This window comes from Esox lucius, chromosome 8 (assembly GCF_011004845.1).
Source record: "Esox lucius isolate fEsoLuc1 chromosome 8, fEsoLuc1.pri, whole genome shotgun sequence".
Classification (NCBI taxonomy): domain Eukaryota; kingdom Metazoa; phylum Chordata; class Actinopteri; order Esociformes; family Esocidae; genus Esox; species Esox lucius.
Genome location: NC_047576.1, coordinates 18,923,180 through 18,950,462, shown reverse-complemented (window position 1 = coordinate 18,950,462; position 27,283 = coordinate 18,923,180). Strand labels below are relative to the sequence as shown.

The 27,283-nt window shown below is 43.7% G+C and overlaps 1 protein-coding gene across 3 annotated transcripts in view; it reads right to left on the bottom strand.

Annotated features, from left to right (window-relative positions):
- The window catches only part of agbl4 (ATP/GTP binding protein-like 4), a 386,899-nt gene that overhangs the window by 10,324 nt on the left and 349,292 nt on the right, over positions 1-27,283 (bottom strand). For 2 of the 3 annotated variants that reach the window (XM_013135077.3, XM_013135078.3), the window contains 5 exons: positions 18,223-18,318; positions 16,806-16,920; positions 11,868-11,979; positions 2,865-3,017; positions 160-322 (listed from right to left, as the gene is read on the bottom strand). In XM_013135077.3, the coding sequence (XP_012990531.3) occupies positions 160-322; positions 2,865-3,017; positions 11,868-11,979; positions 16,806-16,920; positions 18,223-18,318 (639 nt within the window). The remainder of the gene's footprint in view (positions 1-159; positions 323-2,864; positions 3,018-11,867; positions 11,980-16,805; positions 16,921-18,222; positions 18,319-27,283) is intronic. The other variant, XM_020049097.2, reaches the window with a different exon arrangement.

Below are 27,283 nucleotides of genomic sequence, written 5' to 3'. Positions count from 1 at the left end.
ATTTTACCAGGTACGACTCTGAACGCATTGTCAACTACCAGAGTAATTTGGGCAAGCTGCCTTTTTCCGGGACCAGGATGAACTTTGGGTTACTGGTCAGATGCTCTAACCACTAGGCTACCCTGCGTGTCCTTACCAGGTCAATGTGAGAAAGGATACAAGTGTCCTCGGTGTAGGGTACGGGCGCGGTGCTCCCGGCTGCCATGTAGCTGTAGAAGGACACCTCCAGGGTGTAGCAGTAGGACGTGTCATCCAGCAGGCCACCTAGGAAGCGCCTCCCGGTGCCAGCCTTCACCATGTCACGGTTGAACGATGTGTTGGACTGGGGGGAGGAAGCACGTGAGTGACTGTAATTAACATTAAGAATGCAGAGAATATTCTACCAGTGTACCAACATTAAGAAGGTACATACCGTATGTTATATATTTTTTTACTTCTTTTAGCTGATTTACAGCATGTATTTTTCATACATTTTCATAGTGTGTTCATACTGGCCAACATGTGGGAATTGAACCAACAAACACTGGCATTTCAGGGAATTGAACCAACAACACTGGCATTTCAAGGAATTGAACCAACAACACTGGCATTTCAGGGAATTGAACCAACAACACTGGCATTTCAAGGAATTGAACCAACAACACTGGCATTTCAGGGAATTGAACCAACAACACTGGCATTTCAAGGAATTGAACCAACAACACTGGCATTTCAAGCGTCACACAAACCAAGTGAGTTACACGGGAAGCAATGTTTGTTGTGTTTTGGTGATTTTGCAACTGTAAGAACGCATTGTAGAGTTGTCGTTATGCATATGACAAAGCATGTAGGTGGATTGATTTCCTGCCTGTTGGGCCGTGTCTGGGGCCTCCCCCGGATAGGGCCACAGTGTCAATGGACACCCCTGTCTCAGCCCCATGGTCTAACGCTGCTATATTATTGTACTGTGGGAGTACGGTCAGTTCTCCTTCTCAACTATAAATCCTTGTAGATCTAAGGATTTATTTCTAAAATGTTCCCTGTCTCCTGCCCTGTTTTAAACTTAGGAGGACATGAGGTCTTGGCCCACACCTCCGAAGTACCTGGCTTGAAGGACTCGTTGCTGTCCCTGTCCAAAGTCTTCCTGGTGGTGTTGCAGATCAAGATGAGACCTGATGATTTCAGCTGCCACTCTGCTGACCCCCCCACAAAAAGCATTTATTTTGGCCTATACATTCTATCTGAATACACCTGAAAACCCATTCCCACATCGCAGCTGTGTCTCTCTCATGCTTTCTGCCAAAACCCCTTTTTCAGGGTGGTTTCGGTTGGTGTCCCCCCCTTTGGTTGATGCTTGGCAATGTGGGTGGATTGATTTCCCGCCTGATGGGCTCTGTCCGAGGCCTCCCCCAGATAGGGTCACAGTGTCGCCAGACCCCCCTGTCTCAGTCCTAAGGTCTTACGCTGGTATATTATTGTGCTGGGGGAGTAGGGTGTCCCCCCCCAGGGTTGTTCCTGTCCTTGTTCATATGGTCATGCTTTCAACCTGGAATAGGTCTAAATAGACTCTGGTCTCAGCCCACATGCATTTATTAATTATTACAACTTGTACTCTTAATATGTTCACCCGGCACAGCCAGAAGAGGACTGGTCACCCCTCTGAGTCTGGGTCCTCTCAACACTGTTGTTGTTTGCACCTTGGGGTATAAGGCTGGGTGTTTTGTAAAAGCACTTTGTGACAACTGCTGATGTAAAAAGGGCTTTATAAATACATTTTATTGATTGATTGAAGTAAACTTTCTAGGCATTTAGCACACTTACCTATAGCCACTTACAATTAAGGTTAAGTGCTTTGCTTGAGAACAGAATATTTTTACCTTGTGGCCTGAGAAATTAAAACCAGCAACTTTTGCAGGCCCAATATTTTTGGCCACACAAATATTAAACTTTGGACTACCTTAATGCATGTTAATGTATATGAATTTCTTTATTTGCTGTGCTCATGACTTCAAACTGGGGGAGTGGATTTATAACTGCTTTCCTTTTGTGAAAACATTATTATTATGTGTTGTTGCTGTAAAAGGAAACATTTAATCTTAAATCAAAAATGCTAGGGTACAGAGTCAATGTTAAATTCACTGTCCAAATACACATGGAGAACACTGTATTTTCATTCAGCTTCAGTGTAATACATAATCAATTCAATTTAGACTTTCCATTGCACTCAATTAAATTGAACTTGACCCCTGTTACTTAAATGCAGGCTTTCACTACTGGTAGAACTCATTGGCTTCTTTGTATGTGCTTTGGGCAGAGCTGAATGAGCAGGAAAGAGATCCAGAGTAAAGGGACATGACTTCTGGCCAGCTGTCAACAGTACTTTACACACCCCAATAGGACGGACACACACACACACACAATGCTGTATACTCTCAAACTAAAAGGTTAGCTCTTTATTTGAGCCGGCGTAATAAATAACCATCTGTGCCACTGTTTGTATGTTGCATGGCTAAAATAAGTTTTGGTTTTGAAAGACCTTCCAGGTGAGGAAAGTCTGTGAGAGCGGTGAATGTGTCACTGCACAGAAAAGGTTATTCTTCTAGCTATATGTAACTGGCACCCCTGTAAAATGTCACATTGGCTGAGGGCGGAAGGTCAGTACGGCTGGATGGTTGAGAGGGAAACGGAAAACCCAGCTGTAAGACGGATGTCAGTCAACACTGTGTGGGTCACACAGTATATAGGATAGCATACCCAACTAGCTAGCTGCCTGTGTCTGCTTTCTGCACCAGTTCTATTGTTGATTTGGGTTTGATATGTTCTGACCAGGGAGAACTGAGATAATGCAGATGTTTTCTCAGTGAAATCCGGCGTGCAGAACTCACAAAGGAGAAGTCAGCGGCGTTGTTGCATAGCAGGCGAGGGAACACGGCCTGTCTCTGCACTCTCTCCTCCTCCTCAAACACGTTCCCGTACATGAAGCCATTCATCATGGTGGAGTGGGCGTGCACGTCAATGTAGAATTCCAGACCCACCTTCTGCATACGCCGCAGACAGACAAAAACAAACACACAAAAACAGACGAGGGAGACGAAAGAGGCACAGTGCAGAGGTGTCAAGGATAGTGAGCACAGCCGACGAATACACAGCGTTTAACAATCCCCAAGTCTGTGCCATTCTCCCTCTGTATGTAAAGTTCCCGATTTGACGGAGACTCCTTGACAACATCTTTCACAAAAGCAATATAATCTACTTAGCCACAAAACAAGCGGTACAACAGAAACGACCAAGCTGTGTAACAAACGCTTTGTCTGCCTTTGGAGGGCAGCTTCCTGGGGAGGGCTACAGCATCGTTGGGGGTGCCATCTGAAGAAAAGCAAAAAAATAATAATAATCTACTTTCAGAGGTGTCAGAAATCCACAGAGGGGATGGCACACCTCCCACAGGGACAGGGTTAGCTGGAAGAAGATAGTGGGAGAAAGCCCAATTCTGATCCCACGTGGAGCTCTGGGACAGAGCTGAAGAGAGGAGAGACCAGGTGACGCTCCCCCACACAGAGGAGACTGGCTGGGGAGAGCCCTCTAGGCCAGCCCACACACAATCATGCTTTACTCAAACAATCAGGTCTTGTAGCTACACTCCTTCCCACACAACTGAGGAGCTCAGAATAAAACACCATATGAAACAGCCGCCACACGAAGGACATGCAAACATAATATTAACAGGAACTGTATATTTCTATTTATTTATTATGGTAGCATGTCCTTGAGCAATACATTTTACCCTTGGCTGATTTTAAACCTCTAAAACGCTGTCATTATTTATTATTGTCACTTATGTCATGGTAGTATCCAGATGAATGTAGACGTGTATTTAAATACTTACTTATTTACAATAAACTTCTTCAAATGATTTAGCACTAATTAAAATTGGGCTCAAACTTCTATAATGAACCAACAAAATGTCTGTAAAGTCACACGCTTGATGTAGTCATTGTAGATGGGTTCCTATCAAATCCTCTAGGAATATGGGACCAAATGCTAAACATCCATCCATCCATCTTCTTCGGCTTATCCGGGGCCGGTCTAAGAAGAGATGCCCAGACTTCCTCTAGCTCTTCCGGGGGACACCGAGGCGTTCCCAGGCCAGTCGGGAGACATAGTCCCTCCAGCGTGTCCTAGGTCTTCCCCGGTATCTCCTCCCGGTGGGACGGGCCCGGAACACCTTCCCGGGAAGGCGTCCCGGAGGCATCCGGAACAGATGCCCAAGCCATCTCAGCTGACCCCTCTCGATGTGCAGGAGCAGCAGCTCTACTCTGAGCTCCTCCCGGGTGACCGAGCTTCTCACCCTATCTCTAAGGGATCGCCCGGCCACCCTGCGGAGAAAGCTCATTTCGGCCGCCTGTATCCGGGATCTTGTCCTTTCAGTCATGACCCAAAACTCATGACCATAGTTGAGAGTAGGAACGTAGATTGACCGGTAAATCGAGAGCTTCAGCTCTTTCTTCACCACGACAGACCGATACATTGACCGTATTACTGCAGAAGCTGCACCGATCTGTCTGTCAATCTCCCGTTCCATCCTTCCCTCACTCGTGAACAAGACCCCTAGATACTTAAACTCCTTCACTTGAGGCAGGAATTCTCCACCAACCTGAAGTGGGCAAGCCACCCTTTTCCGACAGAGGACCATGGCCTTGGGTTTGGAGGTACTGATTTTCATCCCAACCGCTTCACTCTCGGCTGCAAACCGTCCCAGTGCATGCTGAAGGTCCTGGCTTGAAGGGGCCAACACAACAACATCATCCGCAAAGAGCAGAGACGAAATTGTGTGGTCCCCAAACCTGACACCCTCCGGCCCCTGGCTGCGCCTAGAAATTCTGTCCATAAAAATGCTAAACATCTGAATATTTTATACATATAATATGCTTCAATCTATAGTTATGTGACTTGTCTTTTACTAACTAGGGCATTCTACTTTAAGTAGTTCATCTTTCAGTAGACAGCCTGATGTGTGAACTGCTGACTGCTCATAAATTGCGGCTAGCTAATTGCTGAAAGATCAACTAGGATCAAGGGGCAGGGTCATTTGTAATTATTTTAGTGCCTATTTTGAGTAGTTTCTTCTCTGCAAAGGAATCAGCAATTACTGTTTTTTCAGCTTGATCAACATTATTGTCAAGGGGCAGTATCGTGCCCAAATGAAACAATGACAGGTCTTAGTGAGCTTTTCTTCAGAGTTTTTAGAGGTAATAAAGACAGCAAGGCTCAACACCACTCTCTCACTTCACTATTTATTTTTATAATTTGTGATCTAATTTGGAACCTTCTAGCCAGATGTCAACTCATCCCGCGGCTGAAACATTTCTAATCTTGTAGTCCCTCACAGCACAAACCACGTGGAGCTCCTGGTGTCTGTTTGGAATTGTCAATCTGCTGTAAGGCCGAGTTTCATCTGTCTATGCTGCCCTTCAGTCCCTTGACTTTTGGGTGTGAGCGAAAAATAAAAGCTACTCCATCTGCTCTCTCCCTTCATTTGACTATAAAATATATGTCAGGGGTATTCAAATCTCACCCTACGAGGTCTGGAGCCTGCAGGTGTTCTGTTCTACCTCATTATTAACTGGACCCACCTGTTGTCTCAGGTCTGAATACGTCCCTGATTAGAGGGTTGCAATGAAAAGATGGAGTGGAACTGCCATCGATGTCCAGATTTGAATTCCTGATGTATGTTATGCTATTGACAGACAGATAGTATGGTTTTGCTGGTGGTGGCACAGGGCTACTCAATTCTCCAAGATGGTCAATATCACTTGTTCATTCAAGCTTAACATAGTTGTCAGCTGTTGTCGGTTGACTTTTGTAATGTCTTTGACACCTTAATAAGCTAAATTCCTTGTGTGCAAACTCCTCCCATACATCTTCCCTAGGAATAACTTAATCAACCAGTTTGAAAAGCAATGATATCAGCACCTCCTTCCCTCAGCTTTTTGAGTCCACTGCTCCCTCACACACAGAACTTGTTTTCCCTACTCCCCAGAAAACTACACTCCAACTAGTGATGTCCTGTTACTAACAACCTGCCCCCATCGGATCCTCCTTTCCAGCCTCTCAGGACTGGGCGTCTCAGGCTCGGCACACACTTGGCTTGCATCCTCCAAGCAGGGGAAACCCCCAGGCATCTCCACTCCTCACTTGTTCATATCCTCTCCTATCATTTCTATGAGGATGACATTCAACTAATGACTCCTTACCCCCTTCCAACACTCATGTGGCAACATACATTGTTGAATGACTGGCACACATTTCTGCATGATGTTGACCCAGTACCTCAAGCTAATCCTCAACATGATGGAGCTGCTCTTCCTCTGGGGGAAGATTTGTCAACTCCAAAACCTCTGCTTCTTGGTTGACAATTCCATAGTGTCTCACTCCCATCTCAACGATGGACTACGGTTGGTTGGTCTCCCTTTTTGTGCCAGCAAACCCAAGTACAACTTTGCCAACTCCTCCACACACTCAACTGCCCCTACCTTAATTTAGGCTATGCTCAAATCCTAACTCCCACTGTGCCACCTCTTATCTGTCCTGGTACCCAAATGGTAGAACCCTTTACATCTACGGGATCCCTTCCTTAAAACATCTGAAACACACCCTTTTTTAAGACTACCCAGCATTGCATTTTGGTGAATAAAACACATTTTTGCATGTTATTTATTTGTTATTTTCTATCTAGCACTAAATGAGCTGACAACTTTGAGTAAAATTGACCAACTATTATAGGTTGTTTGGTTGTCCTATCTAGTTATCTGAAGATGAATGCACGGCGAGTCGCTCTAAATAAGTGTTGCCCAAATTGTTAAAATATTACAAAAATTATTTGTTTTCTGAAAATCACCAATGATAGACAGTGGGGAAAACAGCTCAGTCACGTTATCAATTTGAGAATTGTAAAATATGATTCAGTGCCAATCCCATACTACTGTAGCCAGTCTATAAAGCTCTGTATTTCTCAAAGTCTCTCTAACCGTGTACATAGTGAAACAGGCGTAATGGTTCCTCTCTCACTCTTACTGGCCTTGACCCCTTACTCTTCAACCCTGCCCAGCACTACCTGCTTCCTCTCTCCTTCCCCTTCTTCTTTATTTCCCACTTTCTCTCTCTCTTTCTTTCCTCTCTCCCTTTCTCCTCTCATTACACATTCCAAAACGCACCTCGTTTCCCGGGGGTCGTCAGGCGGTGGGGAGGGATGGAGACGAAGAGGGAAAAGGGGGGGTGCAATGCTTGAAATTCTGCTCACAGCCAAAGCAATTTCCTGGCGAGCGCGGTGCTGTCAGCTGCTCTGATGGCTGGCTGTGAAATATTGTGGCTGGGAGTGGGCCGGCAGCAGGCTCTGGCAGCCTGATGGATGGAGCCCAAGAGAAAGAGGGGGAAACAAAAAAAATAAATATAAATATAAAAAGAAAGCAAAACGTAGTCGCCATTAAGGCAGCTCCATCAGGCTGTTGAAGGAGTTCCCAGGGTCTAATAGAGGCAGAAAGCCCTCTAATCGGCAGCACTCACCCAGCTAAAGGGAGGGGGGTGGAGGATGTTGGGACTTTTGAACAACCCGGTGGATTTTTTTATTTTACAGACCCTACCTCTTTTTTTACCCTTCCTTTTTTTTTTTTTTTTTTAACAGACCCTTGTTAAAGCACAGCTCAAATGATAGGTTACTGTATGTAATTGTGCAGGATGCTCTGAGCTTCAATGGCAGGGTTGGCTCGCCTCTGTTAACAACGTGATTAAGAATCGAAATGAAATCTTTGCACGGTGCTAGGTCACTTGAATGGCCGCGCTCCAGTGGTTGGCTATGAAATTACCGAAAAGATTCAAATACGGGAAGCCAAAGTGAATTTCCAACCGCATCTCCCGATCTCTAAACAAGGCATTACTTGGGACTCTTGTCCATATCAAGGACAATGGAATTACAAAAATACAGTGACGCCTAATCTAGCCAGCATTGTCAACTGAGGACCAAAATAACGGTCTCCTAATGCCCTGTCAATCACAGCCAGACAAGTCTGCGTTGCTGGAGTAGTGATTGATTGTTTCATTAACAATCCACTTTGACCAAGAGAATTGTTCATTTAAAATTCTGATCAAGCAATTAGAGACAATTAAGAAATCTATAGAATGAAAGTCAAAAGACAACCTGAATACAGACGCGTAGCAAATTAATAAACAGGAAGACGTGTTAGGGCTGAAGCTCCTTAGATTTCAATCAAAGGACTTAGGCTCAACTTCAAGTGAACTGGTGTTGCTTTAGAAGGTCAAAAGAATTTTGTCAGACAACTACTTATCTGCTGCATTTTAATTAGTCTGGGCCATTAAGGGCCGTAAACGGTTTGCTTATCTTCATACAGAAAATATTGTGCTGATTTAAGCAGGATTACAGACTAGTAGTTGATTCTCTCACCCAGCACTTAGCCAAACTCAAGCCACATTTAGTGGAAGTTAATGTAACATTTGCTCTTTGCTAACATTATTTCCATATAGCTGAACACGCTGAATTAGTATTCCAACTACCAGGGCGTGTGGGTTTTTTAATGTCAAATAAAACCTATGGTATAAGAATATGTGCAACGCTGGAGAGCAGAAACAGTCAGTGCGGTCAGAGTGGTGGGCGAGTCCAGGTGTGCTGCCGGGAGAACACGTGGCAGTTCTGAATCCTGTAACCCCTCATTGTCTTTCTGCCACAGACAAATTGATGGACATATTTGGACCTTTTTAACACAGAGGTGACTTGTAATCAAGCTGAACAGCCACTCAGACAGCCCTTTGCAACAGAGCTGTTAGTGCTTCAGAAGCAGCTGCATCTGTCTGGAAACCGTGTGTGCCAGGAAAAACAACAGCCTTTTCAACTGGCCACAGGCACCATCTCAACCTCAGTCAACCTCACCTCTCAATCTTTTCCACACACCCTGGGTCTGTTAGGTGTATCTTTGCTCCCGCTGTGTCACGCACTGTGTAACCTGAAAAAAACCATCTTTAGGACAAAGAGCATAAAATCCAGAGAACCTCCAAATGAGTACCTCTGAGGTGCCATTTCCTTGTTCTTTGCCTGTTAGAGCCAGACAGTCAAAGCGGAGAGGCAATTGAAGAATTGAAAAGGAGGAGTAATGATGGGGACAAATTGGCCGTAAATCTCAGAAATTTATAAGAAATGGGCCGATGACACCAGAGGACATATGAACAGACAGATGGAAAGAGCATCTCCCCCAAGCGTGCTGAATACCCCACATAAAGACTCCCCACAGGAAAAAAAAAACTGCCAGAAGGAAGAGGGACGTTCAAGGTGCAATATTCATCTAACCGGTATGACAGGACTTAATGCGTTTGTTTCAGATCGAAAATTAATTTCCTAATATTAAAGGTCAGAAATGCCAATCAAAAATAATTATTTTCTTTTGATAAATGGCCTGGAAAATCATCACTTTATGTAGGAGATCGGCCCATTTGTTTCTTCACTCTTTTCCTTTTTTTAAACAAACACAGAGGAGCTTAAGGAAACAGACTGTATTTTCTCGCACCTGTGACACTGCCATTTTCTTTTTCAGATGTAAATGTTAAATGACAGGACTTGATAAAATGGGTTTGGATGTTCTTGCATTCATATGAATTCAGAGTTCATTTACAATCTCAGCTATAAATATTTATGGTTATTGTTCATAAAACCTTGAAGCAACATAACATTATATTAACTTACACACACAAATGAATCGTTCCAGGTTACATATGGGTACTAATTGGAACCCAAATGTCTCCCTAGTTAGTTGAAAGTAAGCAATCATGCTTACTTTCAACTATCAGGAAAGATACAGAAAGAAGGATATGTCTCTAATGAAAGAAATATTAAAAATTTGACTTTTCCAACAAAAAAACACTACTGGATTTACTGTATTACTAAAAAGTATGAAATAAATGTTGCAGTCTGACGGTCACTGAGCCCTTTCCTAAAGCTGGAGAAATGGCTTCGCTCTGACATTCTTCAGGAGTCAAATGGCCGGTGACAGCTTGGAATCCCTTGCCAGCTGGAGAGAAGTGGACAAATAAAGAGTAACATGTTAGCCCCGGCACTGATCTCCTGCTGCTGTCCTCAGACCACGGCCCCTTAGCCTCATTAGTGGATGGTGCACAGCGTGAGACAGCGGTGGGTGGAGGGCCAGACCCTCGGCCACAGGGCTGGCACAGGCCCTGGCATCTGGGAGCCCCAAATCTGAGTGCTGTGTCTGATGTGATTAGTTGGAGGAGAGGCAGCCCAGGCTTCATCCACAGTGTGACAGGAGCAGTCAGCCATAGTCAGGCCAGGGGACTGAGGGGAGGGAGTGGGACTGAACTGATGCGGGCACACGGCCCTGGTCGGGATTGTCCTGTATGGATGGATGTAATGCTGAAGGGTTGGAGGGGTGCTGGGGGGTTCACAGAATGGGGCTTAAAGAGAGTTCTCCTTCCAGCCACTGGATCAGCCAGTGTAATCATAATTACACATGTGGGCAGCAGTCAGGCACCGACTCTATCCCTCTCTCTCTCTCTCTGTCAGCCAGTGGCTCACAGAGCTACCGTACATGTGCATGAGGTTCTCTATGGGAGTTGGAGTGCATTGGAGTGAGACTGGAGGAAAACAATGTAGGCTATGTCTGCAAGTATGAAAGAGAATGCAAATGGAAGTGTGTGTGTGTGTGTGTGTGTGTGTGCGTGCGTGCGTGGGAAGGATAGAGTCAGACAGTGAGAGAGAGAGAAAGAGAGAAGAAAAGATAGTGTGTACCTGTGTGTCTGGCCGGGTGTGCGTTTGGATGTTTTCAGTGTGAGGGACATGAGTGGATCACTCTGCCCTGAAGGAGGCCCATCGATCAGCATGTCAGCGCCGGGGGAAAAGGTTAAGCTGAGAGCCGCGCCCCTTTGCTCAGCAGAACGGCCCCTTGTCTTATCAGGATTAGAATGTGTAGGAAAGGGCAGATGATTCCCAGGACAGTCTCTGACCTTTAGTAATCTAACAACCTGCGTTTCCACTTATAATTAACATGAAGCCAGAAAAATAAAACACAAGGGTATGGTCCTCTAACAAAGAAAGTGCAAGCTGTATGCAGAGTTACAGACATTGGCCCCTCAGTACAATCTAATTTCCCAGAGACGTATATTTAATGGAAAGCTGCTGAGTATCAATCCCAGAGCACATCTCTTTACAGTTATCAACCGTAGGAGTGTACAACATGCTGAACTAAGCTGTAAACTGGAGAGTTCAGAACAGAGTTCAAGCTTCCACTCAGGTGTTTTATATACAAAGGGTATATCTTAATTTGATCTTGCTGTCGGTACAGGAATTGTCCTGAACAGCAGGAAAGGCCAACTAGTGGGCTATTGTATTTGAGGTAAATAGGGCAATCTAAAGTTTGTCATTTCAACTTCAAAATGTCAGATTTGATTTGCCCTAACTAAACATGTATCAACCCCCATGAAATTGTTCCATGAATTCTAATCATCTTTATAGTTCACAGTTCCTATTTTTGCAGGGTTATTATTTTGCTACTCATAGCTTCTGTTTCTCCCCTAACAATTGCATGTTGGAAAGCCACTCAGGCTTTTCAGTGTTAGATTATACATAGTGTGATTTAGGGTAAATAACATACACTGTACAAACTACAATGTCTGAAATTCAGCAAGTGAATACACTGCAGTAGAGGTGTTGAAAGTACTTTGGGAGCATCACAGGCGGCAGAGAAACCAAAAGCGCTCATTCGTAGCTACAAGCTGACCACCACAGTCCAGGTCTGAGCCTTGACTGGGCTGCTTAGTTGAACAGTGGATGGAAAGTTGAATGTTTTAAAAGCTTTGAGGCTGGGACTCACTGGGTCTTGGCTGAGCTGGACAATGAGCTGTTTCACAGCGTAGAGCGTGGGATGGGCCCAGAGTGACGGCTCCTGCCAGTGACGGTTCAGGTCAAACCCCATCAAAGAACACCTGGAAAGGATCACATACAACTTTCAAATGTTGTGGCAGCAAATGTTTGTATGGAATAACCCCTGAAAAACGTATTGTACAGAGTAAGAGCCAGTCCCCACCTACGGTACTGGGCTAAAACTAAGGTCTGTGTACCACAAGAGCAGGTAAAGCCGGAACCTCTAATCAGAGTTGTAGGATGACAGGTAGCCTAGCGGTTACAGTGCTGAGCTAGTAAACCGAAAGGTCAATGGTTTGAGTATGACAAGGTGAAAAGTCTGTTGACGCAAGGAACATAATGCAATTAGGATTTACATGCTCAGTCCCCCTTTTCAGATATTCTGGTGTGGGAAGTTAAACCGTTCTTTGCCCATACACATTTTCTACAACATTATCAGTTACAGGGCTTCCAAACATTCAGTAGGTACAAAATCTATTTCTAATCTTTTGAATTAATGGCTCACCACTAACATGCTTGTACCTATTCAATATTTGAAAGACCGATAACCAGTAATGTTGTGGAAATGGTTAAGGGAAACATGAGTGGCTGTTTAATTTTGTGAATCAGATTTATTGGGCTAATGGATAAATACATTTTCAATCAGTCAAAGTTGACCATTTCTTGTAAGACTTTTCACGGTCAAACCGTGTAATTTAGAGCCAGATGCTGAGCAAGCGCTTCACTGGATTTCCTTCTGTCCCTCAAAGATATGACAAATGCTGTCCATTAGAGACACAACTTCTGGATCTCACAAGTTACAGAATCAATTACCTTTTGGACAACACAATAAGTTCTTTGTACTTTTCTTTGCATCAATTTGTGTTTCTACAATGAAATAAACGCTGCACAGAGGAATGGCTTTAAACATTTTCTCAGCTGTTTTTAAAACTTTTCACAGCACTGTAAATATGTACTGTATATAGTCACAGTATGGGAAATATATGTAAAAACAAAATAACTTAAATATGTTGCTTGTATAAGTATTCAAACCTGACCGATTAATAGTAGGTAGAGTCACCCTTTGCTGCAATAACAGCACCTTAGGGATCAGCTTTGCACAGTTTCTAAAAATATGTGTCCCTTTCTTCTTGGCAGATTTGCTGCAGGTTGTTAAGTTTGATTGGACAATGCTTATGGAGTGCAATTTTTAAATAGTATTACACATTTTCATGTTATTGAGATCAAAACTTTCCCTGTGCCAATGCAGGACATTCGCTTTTTTGTTCTAGGGCCACATGTTGGTTTCCCCTTGTGCGTGGTATCATTATCCTGCTGAAAGGTGAATTTCTTCCAAAGCTATTTTTTTTCAGTGGACTGAAGCGGGTTCTCTGGTAGTATTTCCTTCTAGTCTCCCCTATCCATTTTTCCCCACAGGAATCGTCCCCACATCATAATGCTGCCACCACCATTCTTCATTGTAGGGATAAAAAGCATTTATTTTGGCCGGTATATTCTATCTAAATACACCTGAAAACCCTTTCCCACATCGCAGCTGTGTCACTCTCATGCTTTCTGGCAAACACCTTTTTCAGGGTGTTTGCGGTTGGTGGGTGTCCCTTTGGTTGATGCTTGGCAATGTGGGTGGATTGATTTCCTGCCTGATGGGCTCTGTCCGGGGCCTCCCCCAGATAGGGCCACATTGTCGCCGGACCCCCCGTCTCAGTCCCAAGGTTTTACGCTACTATATTATTGTGCTGGGGGAGTAGGGTCAGTTCTCATTCTCCACTAAGTTCTCCTTCTCCACTATAAATCCTTGTTGATATGAGGAATGCATTTTCTGAATTTTCCCAGTCTCCTCTTGTTTTGAACTTAGGAGGACATGAGGTCTTGGCCCACACCTGCGGAGTACCTGGCTTGAAATACCCGTTGCTGTCCCTGTCCAAAGTCCTCCTGGTTGTATTGCAGATCCAGATGATACCTGATGATTTCAGCTGCTAGTGTGCTGACACCTCCCCCTCCCCCATGTTTTCCCTTTCCTTGTCCATCTGGTCATGCTTCCGACCCACATGCATTTATTAATTATTACAATTATACTCTTAATATGTTCACCCGGCACAGCCAGAAGACGACTGGTCACCCCTCTTCCTAAATTTCGGCCTTCTTAGGGAGTTTTTCCTAGCCACTGAAATTTAACACTACTGTTGTTTGCTCCTTGGTTGTTTAAGGCCAGGTGTTTTGTAAAAGCACTTTGTGACAACTGCTGATGTAAAAAGGGCTTTATAAATAAATCTGATTGATTGATTTGAAACTCCAGATGTGTTTTCAGATTATACTTTTTGAGCAAAGGCTTCTTTCTTTCTGAAGTCACATAAAGGCCAGTGTGATGCAGAGCTTTCTTATATGGTTGACTGGTGGACCATTGCTTTACTCCCAGCCATTGAACTTTGTAAATCATTTAAAGTGATTTTAGGCCATTTCGTGGCTCCTTCTTGTATGAGTGCTGAGATTTGAGGGACCATCCCTTTCTTGACAGTGGTGTGATGCAGCTCCCGTTTCCCGATTATTGATCCAACTGTGCTCCCTGGGACATCCAAACACTTGAATCTTATTTTGCACCCTTTTCCTAATCTAAACATTGGTATTACTTAATATCTAACTTCTGCAGAATGCTCTTAGGTCTTCAGTTTCCATTAGATCCACCACTGATCCTTGTTAGGGTCATTTCTTTCCCATGTGTAAACTGGGAGCTTCCACATCCCAGGTCTTGAAAAGCTGCAAGCAACATACATATATATATATTTTTTTTTTTCTTACAAATATTTTTTAACATATAAAACAATCTCTCTTACAATAATTTATTTTGAGTTTCAGTGATTTGAAATAAGCTATAAAACAAAACAAAATGACATTGTACCATTTTTTATTCAGTACAAGTAAAAGGTCGAAATTATGTTTGCAAGGCACTGTACACACACACACACATTATATATAATTGTGGATGGAAAGACTCCGGGCTATAGAGCTGCGGCTACCATGACTTCACAGGGGCTGTTGTCTGTGTGACAATGCTACTGTGCAAGCAGGCATGCCTGAATACTAATCTGTTGTCAGCGCTGATTGATTCTGTTCCCTCCATGCTTCCCTTCGATCCCCCTTCCAGATGTACTGTGCTGCTGAGCCCACAGAATGGCCAGGCAGGCCTCACTGGTAGAGGCAGAGAGAGCCTCTAATTCACTTCATATTAATATAGAGCTTATCACCATTCAGCCAGGCCAACTGTATAATTTCCCAGAGTTGATGAATACAACCTTTAAGGGTCAACAATCAGCAACAAGATATTTTTAACCCCTGTCATTGTCAGTGAACAGACATGGTCAACCATTGACAAACTGGGCGCCATGCGGGGAGTGACCACTAGATGGCAGCCACAAACACACTTTTGGATGGCAGTGCTGCACATTTGTATTCCTAATGTCCACCCCATTAAGTAAAAGGCAATTATGGGAGGTGGAAACGATGCCCGTGGAATCTGAGCCTCATTGCTAAACAGTGGCTGGAGTGTATGGCTTCAGAAATGGCCGTACAATGACTAAACCCCGTGAAAACACTCCGCAGTGCAGGCCACCCAACCTGTGTTTCAGGATCTGGTACTTTACATGCATATTATATAATTTTTTTTTCAATATACAGAGACAACAACAAGTATTTTCATGTTATATTTCATAGCTTATATGCCTCCTAACCATTTGATTATAATGCATGTGTATTCTGTCTCTTTATGTTATCAACCACTAGCAGCATGTGTACACAAGTCAAATTCTGTGTAAATTTACTCAGTGAATACAATTATTCTTATGTTGATTCTAAATAGTTAATTGTGAAAAACAGAACAATGCATTTAAGATGCTCAATTTGAAATGCAGTATTAATTTCCAAATACTATTTTCAAATACCTGAGTTTGAATGAACACTCAAGTGTATTTGGTTGAAAAAATATCACATTCAAACTCAGAGGTTAAATGTATATTCTATTGTATTGCTTTCTATTTAAAATATGTTATAATATCCATAACAATCAATACCCACTGACTGTGCCAAGCATATACTATGTAAAAGTAATTCAGATGTTTGAAATAGTATTTGAACACTGCAGACAAGATGGAATGTGTCTTAAATCAGAATAGGAATATAAAGTCATACATACATACATAGATGTGTACATATTTATACTGTATGAAACAAGGACAGAATGTGTGTGGGTTAATACTGTATGTCTGTGACAACGTACTCTAACATGTCACCCTCGGCAGTGTGTGTGTGTGTGAGTGTGTGTGTGTGTGTATGTGGGTGTGTGTGTTTGTTCGCACACATGATTGGATTGACAACAAACACTGAGGAATAAGAAGCAGAATTGATTCGGAGTATCTGCTACAGCCCGGACTACTGCAGCAATTACACTGAGCCGAACTGTCAACAGAGCACAAAACAGCAAAATAGAAAAGCCAGCAGTTCATATTCCAGGGGTGGCACTTTGGAGGGCGGAAGGGAGGAATGGAGAATGAGAGGGCTGGCGGCCCAACCTGCTATTCCCACACATGGCCTTTGGTTTAATTTCGATCTGTAACAGCCCATCCAACAGCCTATAAATCCTCTGGATTTGAACCTACACGGAGGGCGTTACCAATCACATCACCCCAGCATCTCTCCTAGGCGCTTCCCCAACGTGCTGCAGCCCAGTAAGAAATCTCTATCAGAATCGATCTAACGTGTAACTTTTCAGAAGTATACCTCGGGCAATGAGATGGAAAATGATTACTGCAGTAAATGTCACAGAACATCAGAACAGACCATAATTTTTTCTTCATGAAATCAAAATAGGATTTGATAAATTGATGGAAGAGCTAACCTGTAGTTGCCCAAGTAGACGCCGTCGGGGTTGAGCATGGGTACGATCTTAAAGATCACATGGTCACGCAGGAGCTGGGCCACGGGATGCTGGCTGACCAGGAAGTCAATGACTCCTAAAGTAATGCAAATGCAACTGTCAAGGTTATTTAAACGTCCCCATTCAATATGACTGAAAGTAAACCAGGCTCAAAGCTATTCTCTCTCACTCAAACCAATATGTATGAGTGCACGCACAATAGCAGTTCAACTGACTTTAAAAGGAAACTCAAGGCCCAAGTTAATTGAGTTTTGAGAGACAAAAAAGAGAAGGACAAAAAAGGGGCATTGCAACAAAAAAAGAAATCGGAGGGGAAATCTGAGACATCCGTCCAAAATCGATCCAAATGGAATGGAGCTGACAGACGGATGAAAACAGACAGCAAGAGGACCTGATTAGCCCACAGGGGTCTCAAACACTGAGAGCGGGAGATAATGCTATCTGCCACAGATGTGACACAGAGAGAGAGGGGGGGAGATGGAAAGAGAGGAAGAGATGGAAAAAAGAAATACATTGAGATACGTCAACAGCGTCGGCCACTGGACAACTTGCCCTCTGCAGCATTCTGGACAATTGACAGATAAATATGAAGTAGAAGAGGGGCCCATGGCAAGCCCTGTGTACCCCTCCTTCCCTATCTCCCTCCCCCTCGCTGTCTCACTCGTTACCGCTAATGGAGGCATAACAAGCCCTTTAATTAAGTCAATGTGCGCTGAGTAGAGAGAGAGAGAGAGCATGTGGGACACAGGTATGGACCATGGAGTGTGACATGTAATTGCTTGGACTTCCTGAGATAATTTCATGCACATCTGTGTTTAGGAGCTGGTGCCGTTTCCGATTGAAACTCAAAGTTACATTTTGCTACGTTACATTTTTGCTGTTATACAAACCAAAGACTGAACTGTCAACTGCTCCTGGTTTTATTGTCAATCATGGAAACCTACAGGAGACCCAAGCACAAGCTTTTAGAGCAAACTCTAAAGAGTGTCTCACCCCAGGCTTCAACCCTAACCCTGTTCTTAATACATCCTTCGTCCAAGCTACAAACGTAACATAGCAGTATTACACATTGCCAGCCGTCCATGCTGTAGTTAAAGCTTCTTCAACCGGCGTCTCATTAGCTGTAACACTTTCTCACTTCAGATGTCCTTGATATTGAGAAGAGAAAGCCTGCAGGAGTTCAGTTACTTGTCAATGAAATAAGTAGCTCTTACCTGAAGGGTATATCTTAATAACCGCCTGGAAAATGTTAGACATGTGTGAGTGGAAGTCAAGGCTCGTCATGACTGATCTACTTCATTCCTTGTAATTCAACAAGGACTGGCTAACTTTTGGTCAGATGCTCCAGCCTGGTTGTACGTGTTGGGTTGAGACCTACCTTGGCATACGAAGGATGCGGGTGACTCGCCAGGATGTACACGGGCTGTGAGGACGACTAGCTTCTTCTCCTTCTTTGGATTCTGTAGAGCTGGATCTAAAACAAAAAACACACACCATCTTTTCAGTACTTTATTTGATAACCTATTTTCCCGAATTTCTAAACCTATAGCCAACCTTACCTAAACCATAACCTCCTAAGTGTACACACAGAAAGGTTACATTTCCAACAGGGCCTTCATATCATTAGGTCCACCAAATGATGTCAACACAGTCAATAATGTATTTAGTTGGTCACTCAGAGAGCAGGGCAACAGGTGGTCAGGGATACTGGGCTCGTTGTCAGAACAATATGGTCAGTAAAAAAACGTCACAGCTATATACCGGTAATTAGCATTTCAACTAAAAAATAGTGGCCAGAAACAGGACTTCAGGGAACACTCGGCAACTACTGCACACAGGTAAACATACTGTACATGGTTTAGGCTTAGGGAGCCATTGTGGTTGCCGAGCCATTGCGATGGAAAGAGTTCTCATCTGTGCATCTGTGTGACGTTTAGAGGGCCATTGTGGATGAAGAAGGCAAGCACACTTTCATCACCCCATTCAGGGGTGCATGCTGAGTCCTGTCCTGTACTCCTAGTTCACCCAAAACTACCCCAACAGCATGGTAAACCCTAACCCTAAACACTAAGCCAGAAAAAGACTGTTTGTTCTAGTGGGGACCGGCTAAAAACATTGTGGGGACCGTTGTCAGGTTTTACTATCTTTGTGGGGTCCACAAATGTATAGGAAAACCAGCATCACACAAACACACACTCATCACATACATAGCTCCTGCTACTGTTAATTATCCATCCACGTTGCGACCCCTACCTATATGTGAATAAACCTAAATTACCTCAGTACTGGTAATCCCTGTAAATTGACAAGGTATGGTTCTTCATATCATTTATCTATTCCTCGTTATTAGTATTTGTATTGCAGCGTATAATCAGTGTTAATACCTTCTATCTTTCATTTTTGGTTTAATTTGATTCTATTTACCTAAATCACATAAAGGCCCATAAGTAAGCATTCCACTGGTAGTCGATACCTGTTGTTAACCAAGCGCGTGACAACATTTGATTTGAAGTCTCACACCTGTGTATCTGAGCCTCTCCAAGCGAAGTCCTCTAACCATCTCTATGTGCAGAATGGATCCAGGGATAAAGGGAAACTGTTTCTGTGCTTCTGTCTGGCTGTGGTGAATACCAGCGCTGCATTCAGCGGGTAACCATGTTGATGGTAATGAAACTTGCCTGCTCTCTCTGGAAATGAGAAGGCAGAACCCGGCGTTTGGACAGCCCACCGTGTAGTTGATAACGAGGGGAACATTGTGCTACATCAACAAAGGCTGCTTCCATGCCAGAGCCCTGCGTAGCCCTGTCCGCCACCCAGAACAGAACAACAGAGCAGGCAGGAATAGGAATGAGCATGACTCGCTGCAGGTGGAGGCAGATCAGCATTTTAAAAGAGCTTTTTGTCCAGCAGCACCGGGTATTCATTCAGCCGATTTTATTAGCCTGAATGCTATTCTTCCTCATTTCTCATACAGCTCTGTCCTTTCACAGAGAGAAAATAGCAGGCAGATTTGATTTATGGTGCATTAAGCTTGGCAGTCTATCATGGACATCGTGCAGATTGTAAAAACATACCTCCAGCTAGATATCTCGAAATAGATCTGCAGGTCATTATAGCATCTTTAGTGGGGGGAAAAACGTACATGGAATTCAATTTCAAGCATTACAAAGTGCCCGTCTTTGCACAACATGGGTAAGAGAAGCCTCAGCACCACACACGCCAAATCATTTCAATTTGGGTCACAATGTACCTTTTTTAAACATTGTTAAATATAATTGATTTTGCTCAGTCTGCCTGATCATATTAAAGTTTCACACCATGCTTTGCCACACAAATCAAACCTGCCTTTACATGCTGTGACTTATTGTATTCAGTATGAATGATTACATTCCATACATCTGGGATAATATTTAAATAGGAAAAATGCTAATATCTATGGAGACAAAGAGCAAGTTGTCTTCAAAAAGTGGTTGAATAAGTAATGGACAGATGCCCAGCACAATTGAAGAGGGAGTGAGACTGGCTGGCTGGGCGGGGTTTTGGGTATCACTGGTGTCCAGGTCAACCCAAAAAGCCTTCCCCCTCACTCTCAGCGCCCCACATTAATAAACCATTAAACAAGCTCATGGAATATTCAGCACGTTCTTTGAATAATATATCATAGTCTGTAAAAACAAGCATGACCTAATATCACAGTTCCTACTTTGGTTTCTAGGGGCCGTTTTTCAAAAATGTCTTACCTGGATTCCACTCCACAGATAGGATTTCATGCATAGAAATAGGAGTAGAATATGAGTCCCCAATTAAAGTACAATTAAAGTCAACTCAGCCCCAGAGGAGAGCCCCTGGCCTGCTGAGATTTAAGGGAGAGGAAGGGACTATGGCAAAAGTCATCTTCCTTTTTCTGAGCTAAACCAAAACAGATGCAGGGCTGTAGTTTTGTGAGCAGTGCCTTTACCAGCAGGTTTCAAGAAGTGCCACTCTGTAATGAGAGATGGTTACTCTGCAGCTTGACACAGCTAACAATCACTATGGTTTGGAAAGATGGTTCTCTTTTGAAGTCTCCAGCCACTACTGAGAAATAACCAGGCCTCCTTAGACAACTCGACACAGTAACTGGGTTGATTGCTACGTTGGTCCTCGATGATGCTATACTGAAGTATAGATTCCTTGAGGTATGTCAGAGTTTTCTTTGTATTGTTTGTTAAGGCCAGATACTATTGTGATCTGTCTGATGGAAACAAACCGTTCCAATGCTTCAGCTGAACTTGACCCAGGTCATCAGAGATCTGCGTTTGTCCACAGGTTTGAAGTAGCTAATAGCTGAAAGTAATTACGATCCTTATGGCTATGCACACAAACGTAATATCCTATTGATCTCCCGTGAGCTTTTGCTGAACAGAGAAAATGCTAATTGGGTATGGGCTATTTCCCCTTTCCCCTCTCCCAATGACGTTGCTGAGGGCTTCCGATAACAAGCGTACCTGTTCTGAGTGGGTGTGTGCAAACAAGAATTATTCTTTTTTTATCTTTCTTTTTTGGAGAATAAAAAAAAAAGATAGCTCCGCTTCAATTCTTTTCTTTTCCTTTCTTTGCCCTTCACAGAGACAAATGGCTTTGCCATTCAGGAGCCTCAACGGAGAAGCCGGGGCGTTTGTTGTAAATGTGAGTGCTCGCGTTTCACCAGGCCTAGCGCTCACTTGGGTGTGAAATTCCATCAGTTATAAATTCCACCTTGGCCACGACCCGACGCGCCTCGTGATGCAAAACAATAGAGCAGCGCCCACAAAGTGGCGTGGGCGGGCGCAGGGAGCTCTCCACTCAGAGAGGACTTAGGGAGTAGACCTAGCATGCACACAAAGCCTTTCCACATTAAAACTAACAGCCTTGAAACACATTCCTCCAGCAGCCACCCCACAGAAATCCGTGTGGGATTGAAAAATAATGCTCCGGTAGATATATTTTTAATGCTAATTTGTCCCTTGCGCTTCATCAATGCAATTTCCACCAGGCTTGCAGCTTAGAGAAGATCTACAGTTTATCTTAGAGCCATGCATCCAAGGGTCCCTGCTGCCTCTTCAGCTCAAGCTTTCCCCTGCAACTGTCTGTCTGCCTGCATGCCTCCGCCTCCACCAACTGTCTGTCTGCCTGCATGCCTTTGCCTCCACCAACTGTCTGTCTGCCTGCATGCCTCTGCCCAAATAGCACTGCAGGTTCCCAGCCCTGAGGAGCAGAGAACAGCACAGAGCTGCAGTGCAACATCCTGGCCTGCAGGTGCCGGTAAAGATCAGCAATCCCCCGTAAAGCAGGATAAATGGAAACAGAAGTCTTGTCTTTTTAAAACAAGACATATATGCTGTAGAGGCAAACTCACTTTCCTGCTGCATCACTGAGTCTTTCAGCTTGTTTCATTATGGTGAAGCACTGGAAAGACATGTGAAGTGCAATGTATATGGAATTCAGATGTATACACTGACAACTAAAAACTGCAGCAACGTCCCTAAGAAAAAGGGTTCCAACGACACAACTGCAGAGAACTGAGTCAATGAGGTAAACTATACTATTTCTAGCTGTAACAGCTTAGCCTTAAAAACATTTTCATTTCTTGTTTTAGTTGCACACCAGGTGTGTTTATCAAGGCTATCAAGCCATTACCCGTGGTTCTGCCCCCCCCCCCCCCCCCCCCCTCTAGTGCTGTGTAAGCACAGTGTATTGGTGATAAGAGGAGAGCTTTGAGAATACCTTACTGAGCAGGTCCCCCTGTAATGAACCTCTTAACACCACTCACCATCAGAGCCCTCAATGGGCCTGTCACAGCACCGCCGATAACGAGAGGGACTTACGTTAGGAAAGTCAGATAAGTCAGGGAGGAATAAGTGTGCAATAAGAGGAGAGTGTGTGTATGAGAGAAAGAGAGTGAAAGAGAGAGAAAAGGAGTGAGAGAGCAATAGATGGAGAAAAACGTATGCCAACACCTTTGCATGAAACTGCTCCCTCAGCATATTTCTCACTTGAGAAAGTCACACGCGCCACATTACAGGAAGGAAATAAAAAATGTCAAGACGTCACATTACGATCGTGTCTGATAAATATGTAAATTGCATCAAAGACGAAAAGTGTCTTTGACAAACACCTTAAATGGAATTTAAAGGTCATTTTGATTGTGCTGCTAACTTCGAAATCTGACTTGAGGTTTCTGGCATAATACAATTAACTGAACTTGACTAATGGGAAATCAAAATCTGAGATTACATATTCTTAATGGGCATATTTTAGAACTTATTAGTGTACTTTTTATGTCTGTTACATACAGTTAGGTCCAGAAATAATTGGACACTGACACAAATTTTGTTATTTTGGTTGTTTACCAACATATACTCAAGTTACAGTTAAATAATGAATGGGCTTAAAGTGCAGTCTCTCAGCTGTAATTCGAGAGTATTCACATCCAAATTGGGGGAAGAGTTTAGGAATTACAGCTCTTTAATATATGTCCCCCTCTTTTTCAAGGGACCAAATGTAATTGGACAATTGACTCAAAAGTTGTTTCCTGGACAGGTGTGGACAATTCCTTTGTTATTTCTTTTATTAATTAAGCAGGTAAAAGGTCTGGTTGATTCCAGCTGTGGCATTTGCATTTGGAAGCTGTTGCTGTGAACCCAAAACATGTGGTCAAAGGAGCTCTCAATTAAAGTGAAACAGGCCATTCCTTAGGCTGCAAAAAAGACAAATCCATCAAAGAGATAGCAGGAACACTAGGAGTGGCCAAATCAACAGTTTGGTACATTCAGAGAAAAAAAGAATGCACTGGTGAGCTCTGCAACACAAAAAGGCCTGGACATCCACAGAAGACAACAGTGGTGGATGATTGTAGGATCCTTTCCATGGTAAAGAAAAACCCCTTCACAACATCCAGCCAAATAAAGAAGACTCTCCAGGAGGTAGGCATATCATTATCCAAGTCTACCATAAAGAGAAGACTTCATGAGAGCAAATACTGAGGGTTCACCACAAGGTGCAAACCATTCATAAGGCTCAAGAATAGAAACGCCAAATTAGACTTTGCCAAAAAACATCTAAAAAAGCCAGCCCAGTTCTGGAACAGCATTCTTTGAACAAATTAAACTAAGATCAACCGGTACCAGAATGATGGGAAGGAAAAAGTAGGGAGATGGCTTGGAATGGCTCACCAACCAAAGCATACCACATAATCTGTAAAACATGGTGGAGGCAGTGTGATGGCATGGGCATGCATGGCTTCCAATGGGACTGGGTCACTAGTGTTTATTGATGATGTGACAGAAGACAGAAGCAGACGGATGATTTCTGAAGTGCATAAGGATATCAATATTTTCTGCTTATATTAAGCCAAATTCAGCAAAGTTGATTGGACAGCGCTTCACTTTACATATGTACAATGACCCAAAACATGCTGCGAAAGCAACCCAGGAGTTTTTTAAGGCAAAGAATGGGAATATTCTGCAATGGCCGAGTCAATCACGTGATCTCAACCTGATCGAGACCCACGAACAAACAACAACTGACGACAACTGCAGTAAAGGACTAGCAAAGCGGCACAAAGAAGGAAACCCAGCGTTTGGCGATGTCTATGCGTTTCAGACTGCAAGCAGTCATTGTCTGCAAAGGATTCTTGACAAAGTATTAAAAGATTTCTATTACATTTGAGTCCCTGAAATAAGGGAACTGTGTATGACATTTTTTGCAATTGTGAGGTCTGCAGGCTGCTCTAACCCTCTGCAACTTCCACAGGATGACACAACCTCCAACTGCCAAGATCCCAGCTCACACAAACACACCGTTCCTCCCCGTTCGTGTTCTCCTGACCCAGTCCCCTGTTCTCCTGACCCAGTCCCCTGTTCACCTGACCCAGTCCCGTGTTCTCCCCTGGCTTTGTTCATTAAAAACACATTTGCACGCTCCGCAATTGGGACCATCCTTGTGCCTCCTGAGTCGTATCCTTACAGCAGTTCCTAAATGTTTCATATGATATTTTTGTTCAACCCCTTGAATTTAAGCTGAAAGTCTGCACTTCAATTGCATCTCGGTTGTTTCATTTCAAATCCATTGTGGTGGCATACAGAGAAAAAATTGTCTGTGTCCAAATATTTCCGGACTTAACTGTAGGTATAGTATTCCAGGTGTTATTCTCCACGATTTGTGGAAATGTTCACAATGTTTTTGAGAATTTAACGTCTTTTTCTCTTTGAGACAATATCATGATAGATTATTTTCTTACAGGGTTCTGTAAGAACATTTGACGTAAAACACACAGACCACGAAAACTACTGAAAAGCAGGAAGGTTAACTGAGTTTGATGTGACTGTGAGAAGGCAAGATAGCCCCTGGTTTGGTTTTATGTGGAGAGTCCAGTGTTACCTTCCACACCCCCGTCTGAAGACTTCATTAACCCAGTGCAGCCACCCAGTGCAGCCACCCAGTGCAGCCACCCAGTGCAGCCACCCAGTGCAGCCACCCAGTGCAGCCACCCAGTGCAGCCACCCAGTGCAGCCACCCAGTGCAGCCACCCAGTGCAGCCACAATCCGCTAGACCCAGTTGGAGCCCTACCAAGCCACTACTCTGAAAGCACTGAGCCTTTTTACACTGTTATAAATTAGCTTCACTTTGCAGGGATAAAAATATGACACACTCGCCAGTTTGCGCATCATATTTGGGATGTGCAGTAGCTGTAAATTGTCATTGGCGTTAAATGTATATAGGGCCTTGGAATAAGACGCAGACAGTTGTTCAACCCAGTCGACTACGAACCCCCTCCCCCAAGGACAGGTAGAGAGAGAGAGAGAGGGAGGGAGGGAGAGATGGAGAGATTTAAAAGCAACAGAGGTTTATGGCACTGTTTTCATCATTCAGAATAGGTCAGGTCATGACAGGATATAGGACTCTTGGAACACAAAGCCTGCTGGTCTCCAATTTATTCAACCCATCTTATTTTGGAGTGGGACTTGGTGCCAAGGCCTCCTCCCACACTTGTAACCCATCTGCCATCACTTTCCACTATAGGCCACATGCATCTACTGAAGAGAGATACACCTGGACCTCCATAAAATCCATGTCCAACACAGACAACAGATCACAACTAACAAACTTCATTTTTCCTTGTTGTCCCTGCCCGAAAATGTATGGAAATGCCACAAATATAGGTAAGAGGAGGCAGAGCCTGGTCTGGAAGAAGTTGCAGACCACCAAGATATTTCTTGATATTATCTACACAGAAAACGGCCAAATCCAGGAGTGCAGGGCCTGGTAGAGGCATAGCCAAGAACACTTTTGAAGATGTGATCACTGCCAAAGATATATACTGAAAAAAGGTTCTGAATACTTATGTACGTGACATATTTTCAGACATATTTTCAATAAATTGGAACAAATTCTCTTGATTCTCGGATTGATGGCAACAGAGTTCAATAACACAACAGAAATGTGGAGTAGGTGAAAGGGTCTGAATGCATTTCCAAGGCAGTGATAACAGACCAAGTGACATGATGCGGCTTAAGCACTGAGGGGAGAGAGGGGTCGCGCTGGTCAAGTCACCGTACTACCCCAAAAACCCAGCTGATGAGAGGACAGCCCAAGTGGGCAATCAGGGGCGGAGATTCTGCGACCAGCCTCGTGCAAGAGTCTCTCACTGAGAGATGACCTGAAAAGAGGATTTGAATAGCATGTTGTGACACTGTATTAGAATCACGACGGCGAGAGAAAAATCCTTGGCGTCACGAGATGTAAATATAACCCCGGCCTCTTAAGTGAAGACGAAGCCCACAGGATAAAAGCGCTGAGCGCTGTGTGATTACAGATCGATTTGGCGCAATCAAGGCTCTTATGCCGTGTGCCTGTAAAATGAAGAGATTTCTCAATTTCAAGGGCGAGAGTGATGACAAGCGAGGTCCCGGATGATTGGAAGTGACATCTTGGAGGCTGCAGTTGAGGACTGAGGGCGAGGACTTTTGTCTTAAACTAGGCACTATAGCAAATGTCCAAGCTGAAGGGCTCCTAATTATGCAAATGGAGAGAGGCCGGCCTGAGATATGGCCCCGTAGCAATAATTAACCATGTAAAACTGCAGATCCCTTATGTTCTTTTCAAACAGATGATTCTGTGCAGGCATTAGCTGTGGTCAGTGTAGCTAGGGCAACCCTTAGGCTTCCTACTCTTATTTAAAACAATAGACTGGGTTTTCCCACATAAACAACACAGACCCTTTCATCAGAATGCCTTCAAAAGCAGCTCCATATATCTCGGAGCGCTACATAGATCTACAGTCAAACAGAGAATTGAAGAACTTCTACCACTGAGTGAACGGCAAGCAGTTTTACTATATTGATGGGGAAAAACATTAGAAAGAGAAAGGTACCCATGTCAAGCGCAAAGCCCTTTGCTGTATTGGATGTCTTATGGAAGC